This window comes from Theobroma cacao, chromosome 2 (assembly GCF_053813885.1).
Source record: "Theobroma cacao isolate CCN51 chromosome 2, ASM5381388v1, whole genome shotgun sequence".
Lineage (NCBI taxonomy): Eukaryota > Viridiplantae > Streptophyta > Magnoliopsida > Malvales > Malvaceae > Theobroma > Theobroma cacao.
In genome coordinates, this window is record NC_142640.1 from 40,825,075 (window position 1) to 40,839,584 (window position 14,510).

Sequence of the window (14,510 nt, forward strand, 5' to 3'; positions counted from 1 at the left end):
CTTCCTTGTCTTTTTCTTCCTTCTCCTTTCTTTCTTTCTTTCTTCCTTTCTTCCTTTCTCCTTTTTTCCTTTCTCTCTTTGCTTCCAAGCCGATTCTCTCTTTTTCTTTCCAAAAGTGCGGGTTTTCTCAAAGCAAAGATATTTTGCTAGTCCTTAGTATGGGCGGATTCTCCCAAGTTCCCCACCACTCAAAGTTTCTTTCTTTTCTTCTCTCATGGGCAGATTGCCCAAAACTTGGTCATTTTGTCTTTTTCCTCATTCTTTTATGTGGTTAAAATTACAAGTCAAAAAGGCTTTTGGACCTTTCCACCTACCACCTTCATTAACCATTCTTTTTCCATTATTTTCTTTTCTTTTCTCTTTACATGTCATGCCAATTAATTCTTCTCTTTGACCTATTCAAGTCATATGCAACGCACTTTCTTCTTTCTTCATTTGACCACCAATGCATCAATCACATTATATGCCAATAAATTTTGATCTCATTTTTTCTTTTACTTCACATGGTGAGGGTCCCATAGTTTACATGTAATAATAAATTTCACATGTATATCTCATATTCCACATAATCTAATCTTCCGTGGTTAGTAATTCCCCATTTAACTTTAAATATTAAAATTTACACATAAGTCCTCAAACTTTTCTTTATTTACCGTATGACACTCCAAACTCTCATCCTCTACAATTTGGTCCTTCCAACATTTCTTACCTCCAATTTTCTTCTATTTTCCTTCCTTTACATGTGTACAAATAAAATATAAAATTTTCACTTCACCAAGGTAACACCATAATATTCAAATATATACTTACCCACTCTTATTCTATTTAGTAAAGGCATGCAGGCCCCACTATTGTCATTTTTCTTCGAAATTCTTTCTTATTTCTTCTCCCCCACTTAGATTAGTCATATAATCCTCCTTCATGACTAATTTCAACAATAGATAAAATATTAAAATTTTAATATTATTTTATTCTAAAATTTTTCTCTAGCCTTCGAAGGCTCCAAAACATCTTACTTTGCCCCGATTTACTTCCGAATCACCTTTTAACTCACTAATTCATCCTCTATAATAAAATATTATTATTTAATTACTATTTTATCGCATGCAGAATATTTTATTTCAAAATACTCCTTTCACTTGTCACCGCTCTTTAGCACTTAAATTTACATCAATGGACTCTTCATCTCATCGATAAGGTCATATTGGCTTTTATGCGAAGGCACGAGGTGTTACAGATGATATGTGAATGCCTCACATGTAAATAAACTATGACATGCGATTGAGTTTAACCAACCCAATAAACTGGGATTTAGGAACAAGAGATGGACAAAAATTGGAATAAATAACTGAAAGTATTTGGATTATGGACTATTATTGCATTATTCAAGATGATGCAGGCTTGGAAATGAAAAATGAGTCAAATTTTGACTTTACATGAGAGTAAAATTTGTAAATTTTATTCTGATATATGCTTATGTCTGAGTCTTTATCTACATATGTTACAAGTTGCCTCAAAAAAAGGACAATTGATGGGCTAATTGCTGACCACATGGCATGGTCAATTAAATCCTTGGACACGCTTATCATTTTTTAAAAAGTCAAGGTTCTATTTTTTATTTTATCTCTTCTTAGTATTTTTTGTTTTTTCCTTAGATAGATTTTGCTTCTTCCTTTACTCTTTCTTTATTTTCTCTGCCTCTGTTATTTTCAAGTTTTTATTCTTTTTTTGTTCTTTTTTCTTGCTCTTTCCAACCATAAACTAATAGGTCTCCAAACCAGCGACACCCTCTTTTCCTTCAGTAGTCATTATCTCACAGCATAACTAGCTCAATCTACTCACTCCCTTTGCTGACCCACCATCCCTATTCAAAACTTCCTTCTCTTCCCCTTTCTTTTCCTCTTGTATCATCATTTTCTTCCCTTTTGATCGATTGTACCTATTGTTCTTTGTTTCTTTTGTTAGCGATGTGATGTCAAAAAGGCCTTTTCAACAGAAACATGAACCTTTTAGGGATTAAATTTCTCTCATAGCATAAATAGTTTTATTTCTGAAGGTTGTGAAATTTTTCTTTTTCTCTTTCCTCTGAATCAATTTTTGTTTTAACAACTGATCTTGAAGATTGTTTGTCTTTTTTGGCATATGTATTTGTTCATTTAGAGATTTGTTTGGTAAGTGATTTCCTTTTTTTCAAATTATTTGATTACTTAGCTCCCTTTACTTGAATAAATCAAAGCCCAAAACACATTTTGATATTTAGGTTTTTGTTATTATGTAATATTTTAATGTGGGTATTTATTTAAATGCCTGATCTTTATTGTTTAAGTTAATGGGTTTTTTTCGTTTCTTTCTTAATTAATGAGGCATATGATTTTGAAGAATTTATGCTTGATTTTTTTTTATTTTTTTATGGGGGTTTAAGTTAAACTGTTTAAGCTTGCTCAAACTTTGAAAGAGGAAAAATCGTTGCTTAAAAAACGAAATGGTAAACTATGAAATTAAAACTTCATCACCTAGATTACTTACAATGTACTAATATAGATATAGTTTCTTTTATTTCAGTTAAAAATGTAGATACTGCCAAGATTCGACCTCATACTCAAATAAGAAAATAATCAAGAAATTAAAAATATAACGTAGCAAAAAAAAACTAGTATTTAATCAGAGAAACAGTCGGATCCTATAAGATCAATGTTTGTGTTTTTCATGTAACTTTCAAATTAATTATGAACACTCATAAGTTTAATAGTTATATACCTTGCTCTAGATATCGTAATCTAAAGCCAATTAAATCCAAAATATTTGCTTCTTCACCTTTAGGATTTGTCAAATCTTCAGCCACCTAATTGTTTCTCCTCTAATAGTACTCCACATAGTGACTGAATAAGACCTTCTCAAAGGTAGGATTTTTGCTCGTGCTAGCAAGTTTTGTTTCTAAAATCAAAAGACCAAAAGTTCTTACCGAATCTTATTTTTTGTCATACAAAGAAAACTATATTTATTTTCTTATTTTATCAAACGGTTGAGAAGTGGCTGAAAGTTTAAAGTTTTAGTTTGCTAATATAATATATTTATATAACCAAACTAAGTTGTAAACCTAAATACAACAATTGTATTTTAATTTAATTAAGTCTTTGTGAACTTAATTAATTTTTCACTTTATTTTGGTCTATTCTAATTAAGCCCAACTTAATTAATTATCCTTATTTAATCCCAAACATGTCACTTAATGTGTGCGACCCATTAGGCTTCTAACATGTTGGCAATAAATATAAATCCTAATCAAGTATCAATTTGATAATTGATTTATATTTATAGATCTTGAGCGGTATCTAGCAATACATCATGATCATCCAAATGTTAGATAGTCAATTAAAGAATTTGACAAAGCCTTTCAGTGATAAGCTTCTCAATGCAATACGGTCTTTTCATCAAATATCTTGGATATGTCATAAAACGTGGCTTAGTGTTTACTTATAACATTACATATTAGTTCTCATAATTCATGACTAATCTTATGAATTTAGGAAACTAACTTTCCTCAAATTCATTATGCCTTGGCCAAAAACTTTATAAAAGTTAATCAAGAATTAAGAACCAATGAGATACATCCCTTCATATCACTTGGGATGATAAATCCTTTCTTGACCACTCATTCACCTTCGCATGCTTCATGGCATACCCAAAAACACCTTATTTAGGCATCTGGTTTCCTGCATACCTGTAGAGATGAAATCAAAGTATGTCATTCCCCATACAAGATGACCTAGTGTTTTAAGTCTGAGGATTAATTGCTCGACTATCACATGAGAACATATTCCATAGACATTTGACTGAAATACCAAATGGAGTTCTCATGGTGGGTTATGTTTAGTGAACTTGTTTTTTAACAAGCACCCACATGCTATCCTCAAGTATCCCATCTACTTCAATCTTTAAGATCGATTACTTACTTCCCAAGTAAAGAGGCTTAACATGTACTAGTCTTTGAGCATTGTCAATGCCTTGTCTTGACAATGCAATGACCAAGAACAATTTAGGAACATGGCTTTGATGCATAATGATCTCATAATTGTAACAACTTTACAATTCTCTTGCAAGGCCATTATATTCCAAGGGTTACATCCAATTAGTACTTAATAACTCCTTATTGCTGCATTAACATGAAGAAAAACCCCTATCACATATGGGTATTCGATTAAATATGCATTAACTGACAATATATATTCCTTGACCAATCCAATTGGCTCAAGGGCATATACCAACAAACACAAGTTTTTTTTCCTTGAAAATGACCCCCACTAGTTATTAGGTTTAATAATCTAAACAAACACATAGATATCGTACTATATATTTTTTTTCTTTGTGTTTAAGTCATCTTTAGATTAAATAAGATTGGTGGTCGAGTCATTTCATCCTACTTCTCATGCCCTTTTATGTCAATTGTGCAGGTGAGCAAAACTTCTTTATTCTTTCATGGTCAATTTTTTCATTTCGCAAGTTTTAATCTCTGACCTTCGCTTTCCAGGTATAATTTCTAGGTTTTCTTTTTCAAGTCATTGTCCATCTAGATATTTGATCAATTTTCTATCTTGGCTTGGTTTTCAAGCTTTGTTGAGAGAAATTCTCAATAATATAGTTTAATGTTGATTTGATTGGTCTTAGTTTTAGATTGATTTATCTAATTTTAAGATTGTTCATCGATGGTTTTTAGGAAATGGACTATGGTTTTTTACTTTTAGAATTTTGATTTCTTAACTCTGTTTCTCAACTTACTTTTATTTCTTCCCGCAGATACATGAAATTTCTCTTCTCTATATTATCTTTTGGAAAACAAAAGGAATGAATTAGTCTTCAGAATTTTAGTGTTTGAATGTATTCATTGCTAGGAAGGCCAGTTGACGAATCAACTACTACAGGGTAAATATTAACCAGATGCATCTATTTGTTGGGGATTTAAATCATGCTAAAACGACTCATATGTAGTGAAATATTATTAAAATTTTAATCTTCTAAGCCATGGATCACTTTAATTGAAACTAATCTAGAAAAACCACAAAAGAAATTTTGACATACTTGAAAGTCTACTTTCTTTGGTGGAGTCCTTCTTGGGTTTTTTTTTTAACTTTTGTACACCAATTAGGATTTATCAAATCATAGCAGTACAATTGTCCTGCCTCTAATGGTGATCCACACAATGATTTGTCGAAATCCCTTCAGTAAGAGTGTGTAAATCCTTAAACCGAAGTTTTTGTGATACCAAACTCTAAACTTTGAACTCCCTTATGTTTCTCTTTTTTGGCTATGATCATATCTCAACATATGAGAAAATAAAATAGAACTCTTCTATAAACAAGATACAGCTAAGGGATTCTTTTTTATAGTGAATTGACTTACTTTATATCTAATAAGGATTATAAAATATCTTGGGCTAATTAGGCTTTTATTTAATACTCCATCAAATCATATTTGATTTAGCCCAAAACTTAATTGGATTAAGCCTCTATAAAATCAATTAGATCACATCCAATTGAACTCAACTTATTTTCGACAATTCACCTTATGTGTATGACTCATTAGGTTCTCAACATGTTGACAATAAATGTCACGACCCGGTACTCCCCTTGAGCCCGTGACAACCGCCGCGGTGTCCCGGTAGACACTTATTGCCCGGAATGTCAACCCGAAACCCCGCAAGGCTTTACTATCAGTTTCTCTGTTCCCTTGTGAGCAACCATTGTCAAATATCGTGTTCTAAAATATTTTAAGCTGTTTCCAACTTTAAACAAATAAAATATTAATTTTTCGTCTCACAAGGGTATTTTGGTCATTTTTCTCAAAAATTTTAAAATTGGCTAAAACGTAATATACAAGTACAAAACACACAATTCATATTCAAAATGAGTTTAAAAGTCTAAAATCTTCATTTAAAACGAAATTATGGTTATTTGAATATAATAAGAAAATAAAAGAAATATTAAGTAAAATATTCTATTTTCTTATAAAACAATATTTATAGAGTTATACGTGAATAATTTTTATAACGTAAAAGCTAAATAAATTATACTTAAATACAGTAAGCCAAAATATTTAATTTAATTTACAATAACAAGAGTGCCCCCGAATAAACAAAAGTAAAGAGGACTGTGAACCTACGGTTTGGAAAATGCAGATCCCACTGTAGTCCTCGATGAGATCAGCTATCTACAGTCTATACTGAACCTGAAATGGGTGGAAAGGAGGGTGGTGAGATTATAAAATCTCAATGAGTAAACAAACATCATCCTAAACATCTAGAGTTGAGTACATGGAGACAATAAAGTAAATCATCATAAACTGGGTTATAGCATTAGAACACATTTTGTTCGAAACACGTAAAGAGGCTTATGAATCTCATAAAAATCTAGGCTTGTGCCATAAATCCATTATCGGGGACACCTTGGCCGAGGCATCCTACCGAGACCGCCAAGGCTATTAAAATTCACATTTCACATAAATCATGTTTTTGTTTTGAAAACATAGCCGTTCCTTGGCGTTGGCTGAGTTCCCCCTCACGTGGTGGTTTAACGTGAAGTGAACCCTAAACTTTACCCCAGGAGATACCCTACGCGCCTCTCCGTTCGAGGTAAGAATATAATGGGGTTTACCGTGCCCCTCTAAAAGGCTGGTCCACATAAACCCCCTACTGCAGTGATTAATTAATATATAATCCACCATATAATAAAACTCAATAACATGATATGGCAATTTTGTAATTCGTAGTTTTTCAAGGTAACCAAACAATTCGCATTTCAATACAATTGCCAACTAGCAAATCATGCTCGATTTATCATAAGCCAGTTAATTTAAACAATTAAATTGCCACAATTAACAGTCTCCGTGTACTCTATTTTTCAAAATCACTATTAATTTCAAAACAATTTATAATTTAATTTCATTGAAACTCATTTATTCATAAAACATGAAAATTTATCTTTTTAAATTCCTTTTTCCATAGAATTCATGAAAGCATCTAAAAACCACCCTAGATAATTAAAATGACAGTAAGTTTACTCACAATGTCTAGAATGCAGACTTTCGAAGCACTCTGTCTACTGGTCCTCGGATGCAATTTCCTTGCCTTTATCGGAGGACTCACCACCTTGACACAATACAAAATCGAGAGTTTCACCAAGTTGGTACTAAATCAAAATTAAACTAATTTAGACTACCAATGCATGATATGGAATGCAAAAATGCACTGGTAACTATCTAAATCTGGTATTGGCCTAATTCGTCTTATCACCCGATTAAATTCCTAACGGGTCCGTTTAAACTCCAATTTAATTCTTTTCAGTTTCTATACCTCAATTGCACCCAAATTAACTTAATGTCCCTCAGTGTGGTGCAAATTATCAGTCCCAACAGTAAATTACGAAAATACCCCTAGTGGGTAAAAATTCGTATTTTTGCTCCGAAAATTCCCATTATTTTTCTAGGCTCATAATTCATCATTCCTTAACCAATTCTCCTAGAATAAAATCAAACTCATCCTCACTCACTACATGGTAAATTCAGCCATTAATGGTTGGGGGAGAAAATAAATTCTTTTCTTGTTGTTTTGTTTCTAAATATGCTAAACTAACTAAAAACACTAACATAAATTAAAATCAAATAAATCCAACAACTTTCTCTCTCCTAACCCATTTTTCCAGAATTTAATTCATCATGAAAACATGTAATTTAATCATGGAAAATAAAGAGAAATGCTTGGGAATAAGAAAACTCAAGCTTAATAGAAAAAAACTCACCTTTTTCACTTAATTTCCTTGAAAATTCACACTTTTTCTTTGATTTTCTCTCTCTAGGGTTTTGTTTTTATTTTCTCTCTCTTCTTGCTGGTTTGGCCGGCCATGGAGTGGAAGATGGGCTGATTTTGTGCCTTTTAAAAAGGAAAATAATAAATTAATAAAGGCATGACACATGGTATCATGTCATTGGCCCGTTTTTAAAATTTTAAAAATTTAAACATTTTATCTCCACCACATGTTTAGTCAAGAGTCAAAGATGAAGACAAGGAAGACCATGTGCTGGAAAAAATATCCTGGTGGTGGAAAATTACAATTTTGCCCCTGAAGTGGCAAAATTACCATTTTACCCCTATACTCCAAATTATACCGAAATTAAAATTTTTCACTTCTAAACCTCAAATCATACTTCAATAAGTCAAATTATACTCTAATAAGTCAAATGGGGTCAAAAAAAATCTTTTCTAAAATTCCTATTTTGTCCCCAGGTGGCAAATGACCATTTTGCCCCTAGTTAGTGAAAATTCCGATTTGACTCCAAATTGATCCTCAAACTCCAAATTACCATTTTAAGTCATCCATGAACTGTGAAACTCTTAATCTCACCTTAAAATTCCTATTTGATCTAGTTCGAGGATTAAATCAACTTTATTGTACCTCTAGGTACAATACCGACTTTTGTAAATTTTTCGGGACTCTCCTAGCATGCAATCATGCTATCATCACATGTATGTCATGAATAGTATTTTATAAGGTCGGGCTTTACAGCACTACCCCCCTTAAAATAAAATTTTGACCTCAAAATTTCACTTACCTAATTCCAATAAAAGATGTGGATATTGGTTTCTCATCTGGCTCTCGACTTCCCACGTCATCTCCTCCATTCGAGCATTCTTCCACAATACTTTCACCATTGGAATGCTCTTGTTCCTTAGCACTCGATCCTTTCGATCTAGAATACGTACAGGCTGCACCTCGAACTTCAAATCCTCATGCAACTCAATGGGAGGAGTCTCTAAAATGTGAGAGGGATCGGGAACATACTTTTTCAACATCGAGACATGGAAGACATTATGAATTCGATCTAACTCTGGGGGTAATTCAAGTCTGTAAGCCACTGGCCCAATCCTTTCAATGATACGAAAAGGTCCAATGTATCTTGGATTGAGCTTTCCCCTCTTCGCGAATCGAATCACACCTTTCATCATCCAATAAATACCACAAATTATCACAATAGTATAATCAAATAAGATTTAATTCTTGGAAATTTCAAATTATTACCTTTCCAAGGAGAAACCTTAAGAAAAACTTTATCGTCGACTTCAAACTCCAAATCTTTCCTTCGTTTATCCGAATAATTCTTCTGCCTATCTTGAGCTGTCTTTAATCGCTCTCGGATAACTTTGACCTTATCGTTTGTCAAATCAATCAATTCCACATTCACCAATTTCCTCTCACCTACTTCATCCCAACAGAGCGGAGTTCGGCATTTCCTTCCATACAAAGCCTCGTATGGTGCCATCCCAATACTAGACTGAAAACTGTTATTATAAGCAAACTCCACCAATGGCAAGTGTTTGTCCCAACTCCCGATAAAGTCAATGACACAAGCCCGTAACATATCCTCCAAGGTCTGAATAGTTCTCTCAGATTGACCATCTGTCTGTGGATGAAAGGCAGTACTAAATCTCAATTTAGTTCCAAGAGCTTCCTGAAATTTCGGCCAAAATCGAGAAGTAAATCGAGGGTCTCGATCTGACACAATAGAAACTGGGACTCCGTGTAATCTCACAATCTCATCTATATAAAGTCTTGCCAGCCTCTCAATAGAATACGTGCTATGGATAGCCAAGAAATGGGCGGACTTAGTCAATCTATCCACAATCACCCAAATAGCATCCTTCCCACTTTGTGTCCGCGGCAAACCCAATACAAAGTCCATAGTCACATGTTCCCACTTCTATTCAGGAATCGGTAAAGGTTGAAGAGTACCTGACGGTTTTTGATGCTCCGCCTTGATCTGTTGGCATGTGAGACATTTCGCTACAAACTCTGCTATGTCTCGTTTCATACCCGGCCACCAATAACTTTCTTTAATAGTCCGATACATCTTGGTGCTTCCGGGATGTAAAGCGTAGGCGGAAGAATGAGCTTCCTCCAAAATAGCTCGTCTCAATTGATCATCCTTAGGAACACAAATTCGGTCTCTAAGCATGAAAGTACCATCATCGCTGAGTCTAAACTCACTAGCTTCTCCATCTTGCAGCTTTTGAACTTCCTGTTTCAACCAATCATCAGATTTCTGCAATTCTCTTATCTGATTCAACAATGAAGGTCTCACGACGAAACTAGCAAGTAGGGTTCCATCCTCACCATTATTCAACTGGATCCCTAGAGATTTCATCTCAAGTAACATCGGAAAATAAGAACTTTGAAGTGTTGCTAACGACGATGAGGATTTACGACTTAAGGCATCCGCTACAACATTTGCTTTTCCCGGATGATAATCAATCACTAAGTCATAATCCTTAATCAACTCCAACCATCGTCTCTGTCTCAAGTTAAGCTCTTTCTGGGTGAGCAAATACTTCAAACTTTTATGATCAGAAAAAATCCGACAACGCTCACCATATAAATAATGTCTCCAAATCTTCAATGCGAATACTACTGCTGCTAACTCCAAGTCATGAGTAGGGTAATTCGTCTCGTGCTTCTTCAACTGTCGGGAAGCATAAGCTATTACTTTCTCGTCCTGCATCAACACACACCCTAATCCCAACTTAGATGCATCGCTATATACCACAAATTCTTTTCCACTAACAGGAAATGTTAAAACGGGAGCGGAGGTTAACCGGTTCTTTAGCTCCTGTAATCGATTCTCACAAACATCATCCCACTCATACTTAACTCCTTTACGAGTTAAACGAGTCAGAGGAGCTGCTATCAAAGAAAATCCCTGAACAAATCTCCGGTAATAACCGGCTAAGCCAAGGAAACTACGAATCTCAGTTACCGTTCTCGGTTGCTCCCATTGCAAGATTGCCTCAATCTTCTTGGGATCGACATAAATTCCAGCTCCGGACACCACATGTCCCAAGAAAACCACTTCCTTCAACCAGAATTCACATTTAGAGAACTTGGCATAGAGTTGTCTCTCGCGTAAAGTTTGCAACACAATGCGCAAATGGGCAGCATGTTCATCATCATTCTTCGAATAAACCAGGATGTCATCGATGAATACTATCACAAACTTATCCAAGTATGGATGGAACACCCTGTTCATAAGATCCATAAAAACTGCCGGGGCATTAGTCAAACCAAACGGCATCACCAGAAACTCATAATGCCCATAACGCGTCCTGAAGGCAGTCTTAGGTACATCCTGCTCCTTAATCCTCAACTGATAGTACCCAGATTTCAAATCAATCTTAGAGAATACCATAGCACCTCGTAATTGATCAAAAAGATCGTCTATCCGGGGTAAAGGGTATTTATTCTTGATGGTCACTCGGTTCAACTGACGGTAATCAATACACAATCGAAGAGTGCCATCTTTCTTCTTTACAAATAGGACTGGTGCTCCCCAAGGAGAAATGCTAGGGCGAATGAAACCTTTATCCACCAAATCTTGCAACTGGGCTTTCAGTTCCTTCAACTCTGCTAGAGCCATTCTATATGGAGGAATAGAAATAGGTGCGGTACCCGGAAGTAAATCAATAGGGAACTCAAGCTCTCGATTAGGAGGTATTCCCGGTAAATCATCAGGAAATACATCAAGAAACTCACTTACTATTGGGACATCCTCTAACTTAGGTTCCCCCTTTGAAGTATCGATCACGTATGCCAAATAAGTCGGATACCCTTTTTGCACTAATTTTGAAGCTTTGATGGCCGAGATTACACAAGATGGTAATACTCGACGTTCCCCTACAAACACAATCTCTGCTCCCTTCGAATTCCGAAGAACAACTTCTTTTCGGAAACAATCCACGTTTGCCCAATGTGCAGTTAACCAGTCCATACCTAATATTAAATCAAAATCCAAGATCTCTAGAGGAATTAAGTCACCCCTAAATTCTTCCTCACCTACCCTTACCCCACAGTCTCTATAACAAGTATTTCTAATCAACTGTTCTCCTAGAGGGGTATGCACTACAATTTCTTCCTCTAATGGTGACAGGTTTCTATCAGTAATTGATGCAAATGTCGTACTCACATAAGATCTATCTGAGCCAGAATCTATCAAAACATAAGCATCTTTATCAAATAAAGACATAGTACCTGTCACTGCTCCAGGTCGGACTCGTGCCTCATCTTCTGTCACAGCAAAAACTCTTGTCGCGGTACGAGTCTGTGGTCTCGAAGGTGGATGTGACGGGGTATTACTCTCCACACCAGACCGTATGGCTACTCCCTGTCTCTGTGGTAACCCAGAAGAATCTCTCCTCTGTATATCTGTGCGAGCTGGTGGAGATGATGCAGCTACAGTGGCTCGTCCTAACTGTGGGCAATTACTCCTAATGTGACCCGTCTGTCCACATTGGAAACATCTTGTTGGCCCTCTACATAGCCCACTATGATAATTCCCACAATTTCTGCATCTGTCAAAACCTCCGAGACTCTTCCCAGAACCAGTCATAGCAGATCTGCTAAACCTCGAAGGTCTCTGCTGTGATGGTGGAAATGGAGGTCGAGGAGATGTCACGGAAACAGAAGTAGTGCTCCTTGAAGTCGCTGAGTCCTTGCCTCTTTTTACTGGCTGACTAGAAGACATACCAGGATTCCTCTTTTTTGCAAACTCAGTCCGAATCTTTCTATTCTCAGTCGCGAGCTTCTCAGCCCGTAAAGCCATCTGTACCACCTCCTTATGTGGCTCCCTACCAATCACTGTCATTCGCTCTCTGATCTCATTACGGAGCCCTTCCTCGAAATAGCTGGCTTGATCCTGCTCAGATTTCACCAGATCCGGCACATATAACATCAACTCGTTAAAACGAGTCTCGTACTCCTCTACAGTTAGATTTCCCTGTTTCAAACTCAAAAATTCTCTCTTCTTTTCTTTTTGATGGAAATAAGTGAAATACTGACCATCGAATTCCCTGAGAAAATCGGACCATGTCTGAGGAGTAGCGGAACGGGACTTCACCGAATTCCACCAAGTACGAGCCCTCTTCTCTAATAATCTCGTAGCCACCATCAGCTTCATGTCATCATCTAATCCCATATCAGAAAGAGTCTCGGACACCTGATTAATCCAATCCTTTGCCACAGTGGCATCCAACTCACCAGTGAAAGATACACAACCCAATTGCCTAGCCTCCTTCAGCTTCTTGGAAATGGATACATCCTGTATTGGTGGTGGAACTAAATGAGTAACTGGAGGCACTACAGGTGGAACTTGACCAGTCTGAGCTTGACCAGCCATTGCTGCAAAGAAAGCTGCCAATGCTTGTGCTGCCTCAGTAGGCATGGCGGGAATACCAGTAGGTGGCTGAGGAGGTGGAGGATGTGGAGGACTATCGGCCTGTTCAGCAGCAGGTGCTACCCGAATGGTAGATGCAGCTGATTCCTCGTCTACTGTATCTGGCTGATGACGTTGGGAACGACCTCTTCCCCTCCCAACCGATCTAGTGAGAGGTGGGCGTCCGCGTCGAGGAGGCATTATAATCTATAAAAAAAAATACGAGCAAGTTTAGGTAACCTTAGGCTCTATATGCAAATGCATGTATTCTATTCAACCTAACCTAACTTAACTTAATCCGGGGCCACACTGATATTGTAAATTTTCCAAAACAACTTTAAAACTAAAAACTTTGATCTTGAAAACCAAAAGCTCTGATACCAATCGAATTGTCACGACCCGGTACTCCCCTTGAGCCCGTGACAACCGCCGCGGTGTCCCGGTAGACACTTATTGCCCGGAATGTCAACCCGAAACCCCGCAAGGCTTTACTATCAGTTTCTCTGTTCCCTTGTGAGCAACCATTGTCAAATATCGTGTTCTAAAATATTTTAAGCTGTTTCCAACTTTAAACAAATAAAATATTAATTTTTCGTCTCACAAGGGTATTTTGGTCATTTTTTTCAAAAATTTTAAAACTGGCTAAAACGTAATATACAAGTACAAAACACACAATTCATATTCAAAATGAGTTTAAAAGTCTAAAATCTTCATTTAAAACGAAATTATGGTTATTTGAATATAATAAGAAAATAAAAGAAATATTAAGTAAAATATTCTATTTTCTTATAAAACAATATTTATAGAGTTATACGTGAATAATTTTTATAACGTAAAAGCTAAATAAATTATACTTAAATACAGTAAGCCAAAATATTTAATTTAATTTACAATAATAAGAGTGCCCCCGAATAAACAAAAGTAAAGAGGACTGTGAACCTACGGTTTGGAAAATGCAGATCCCACTGTAGTCCTCGATGAGATCAGCTATCTACAGTCTATACTGAACCTGAAATGGGTGGAAAGGAGGGTGGTGAGATTATAAAATCTCAATGAGTAAACAAACATCATCCTAAACATCTAGAGTTGAGTACATGGAGACAATAAAGTAAATCATCATAAACTGGGTTATAGCATTAGAACACATTTTGTTCGAAACACGTAAAGAGGCTTATGAATCTCATAAAAATCTAGGCTTGTGCCATAAATCCATTATCGGGGACACCTTGGCCGAGGCATCCTACCGAGACCGCCAAGGCTAT

At 35.9% G+C, this 14,510-nt stretch overlaps 1 protein-coding gene across 1 annotated transcript; it reads right to left on the minus strand.

The window, feature by feature from the left end:
• Positions 1-6,126: 6,126 nt before the first annotated feature.
• On the minus strand, positions 6,127-14,257 carry LOC148764282 (uncharacterized). The gene is made up of 4 exons (XM_088803284.1): positions 14,192-14,257; positions 12,069-13,455; positions 7,058-7,141; positions 6,127-6,222 (listed from the first exon to the last, which is right to left on the minus strand). Exons 2-3 carry the CDS (start codon positions 13,447-13,449, stop codon positions 7,092-7,094), a joined length of 1,431 nt encoding a protein of 476 aa, XP_088659410.1. The 5' UTR covers positions 13,450-13,455; positions 14,192-14,257; the 3' UTR covers positions 6,127-6,222; positions 7,058-7,091.
• Positions 14,258-14,510: the final 253 nt, after the last annotated feature.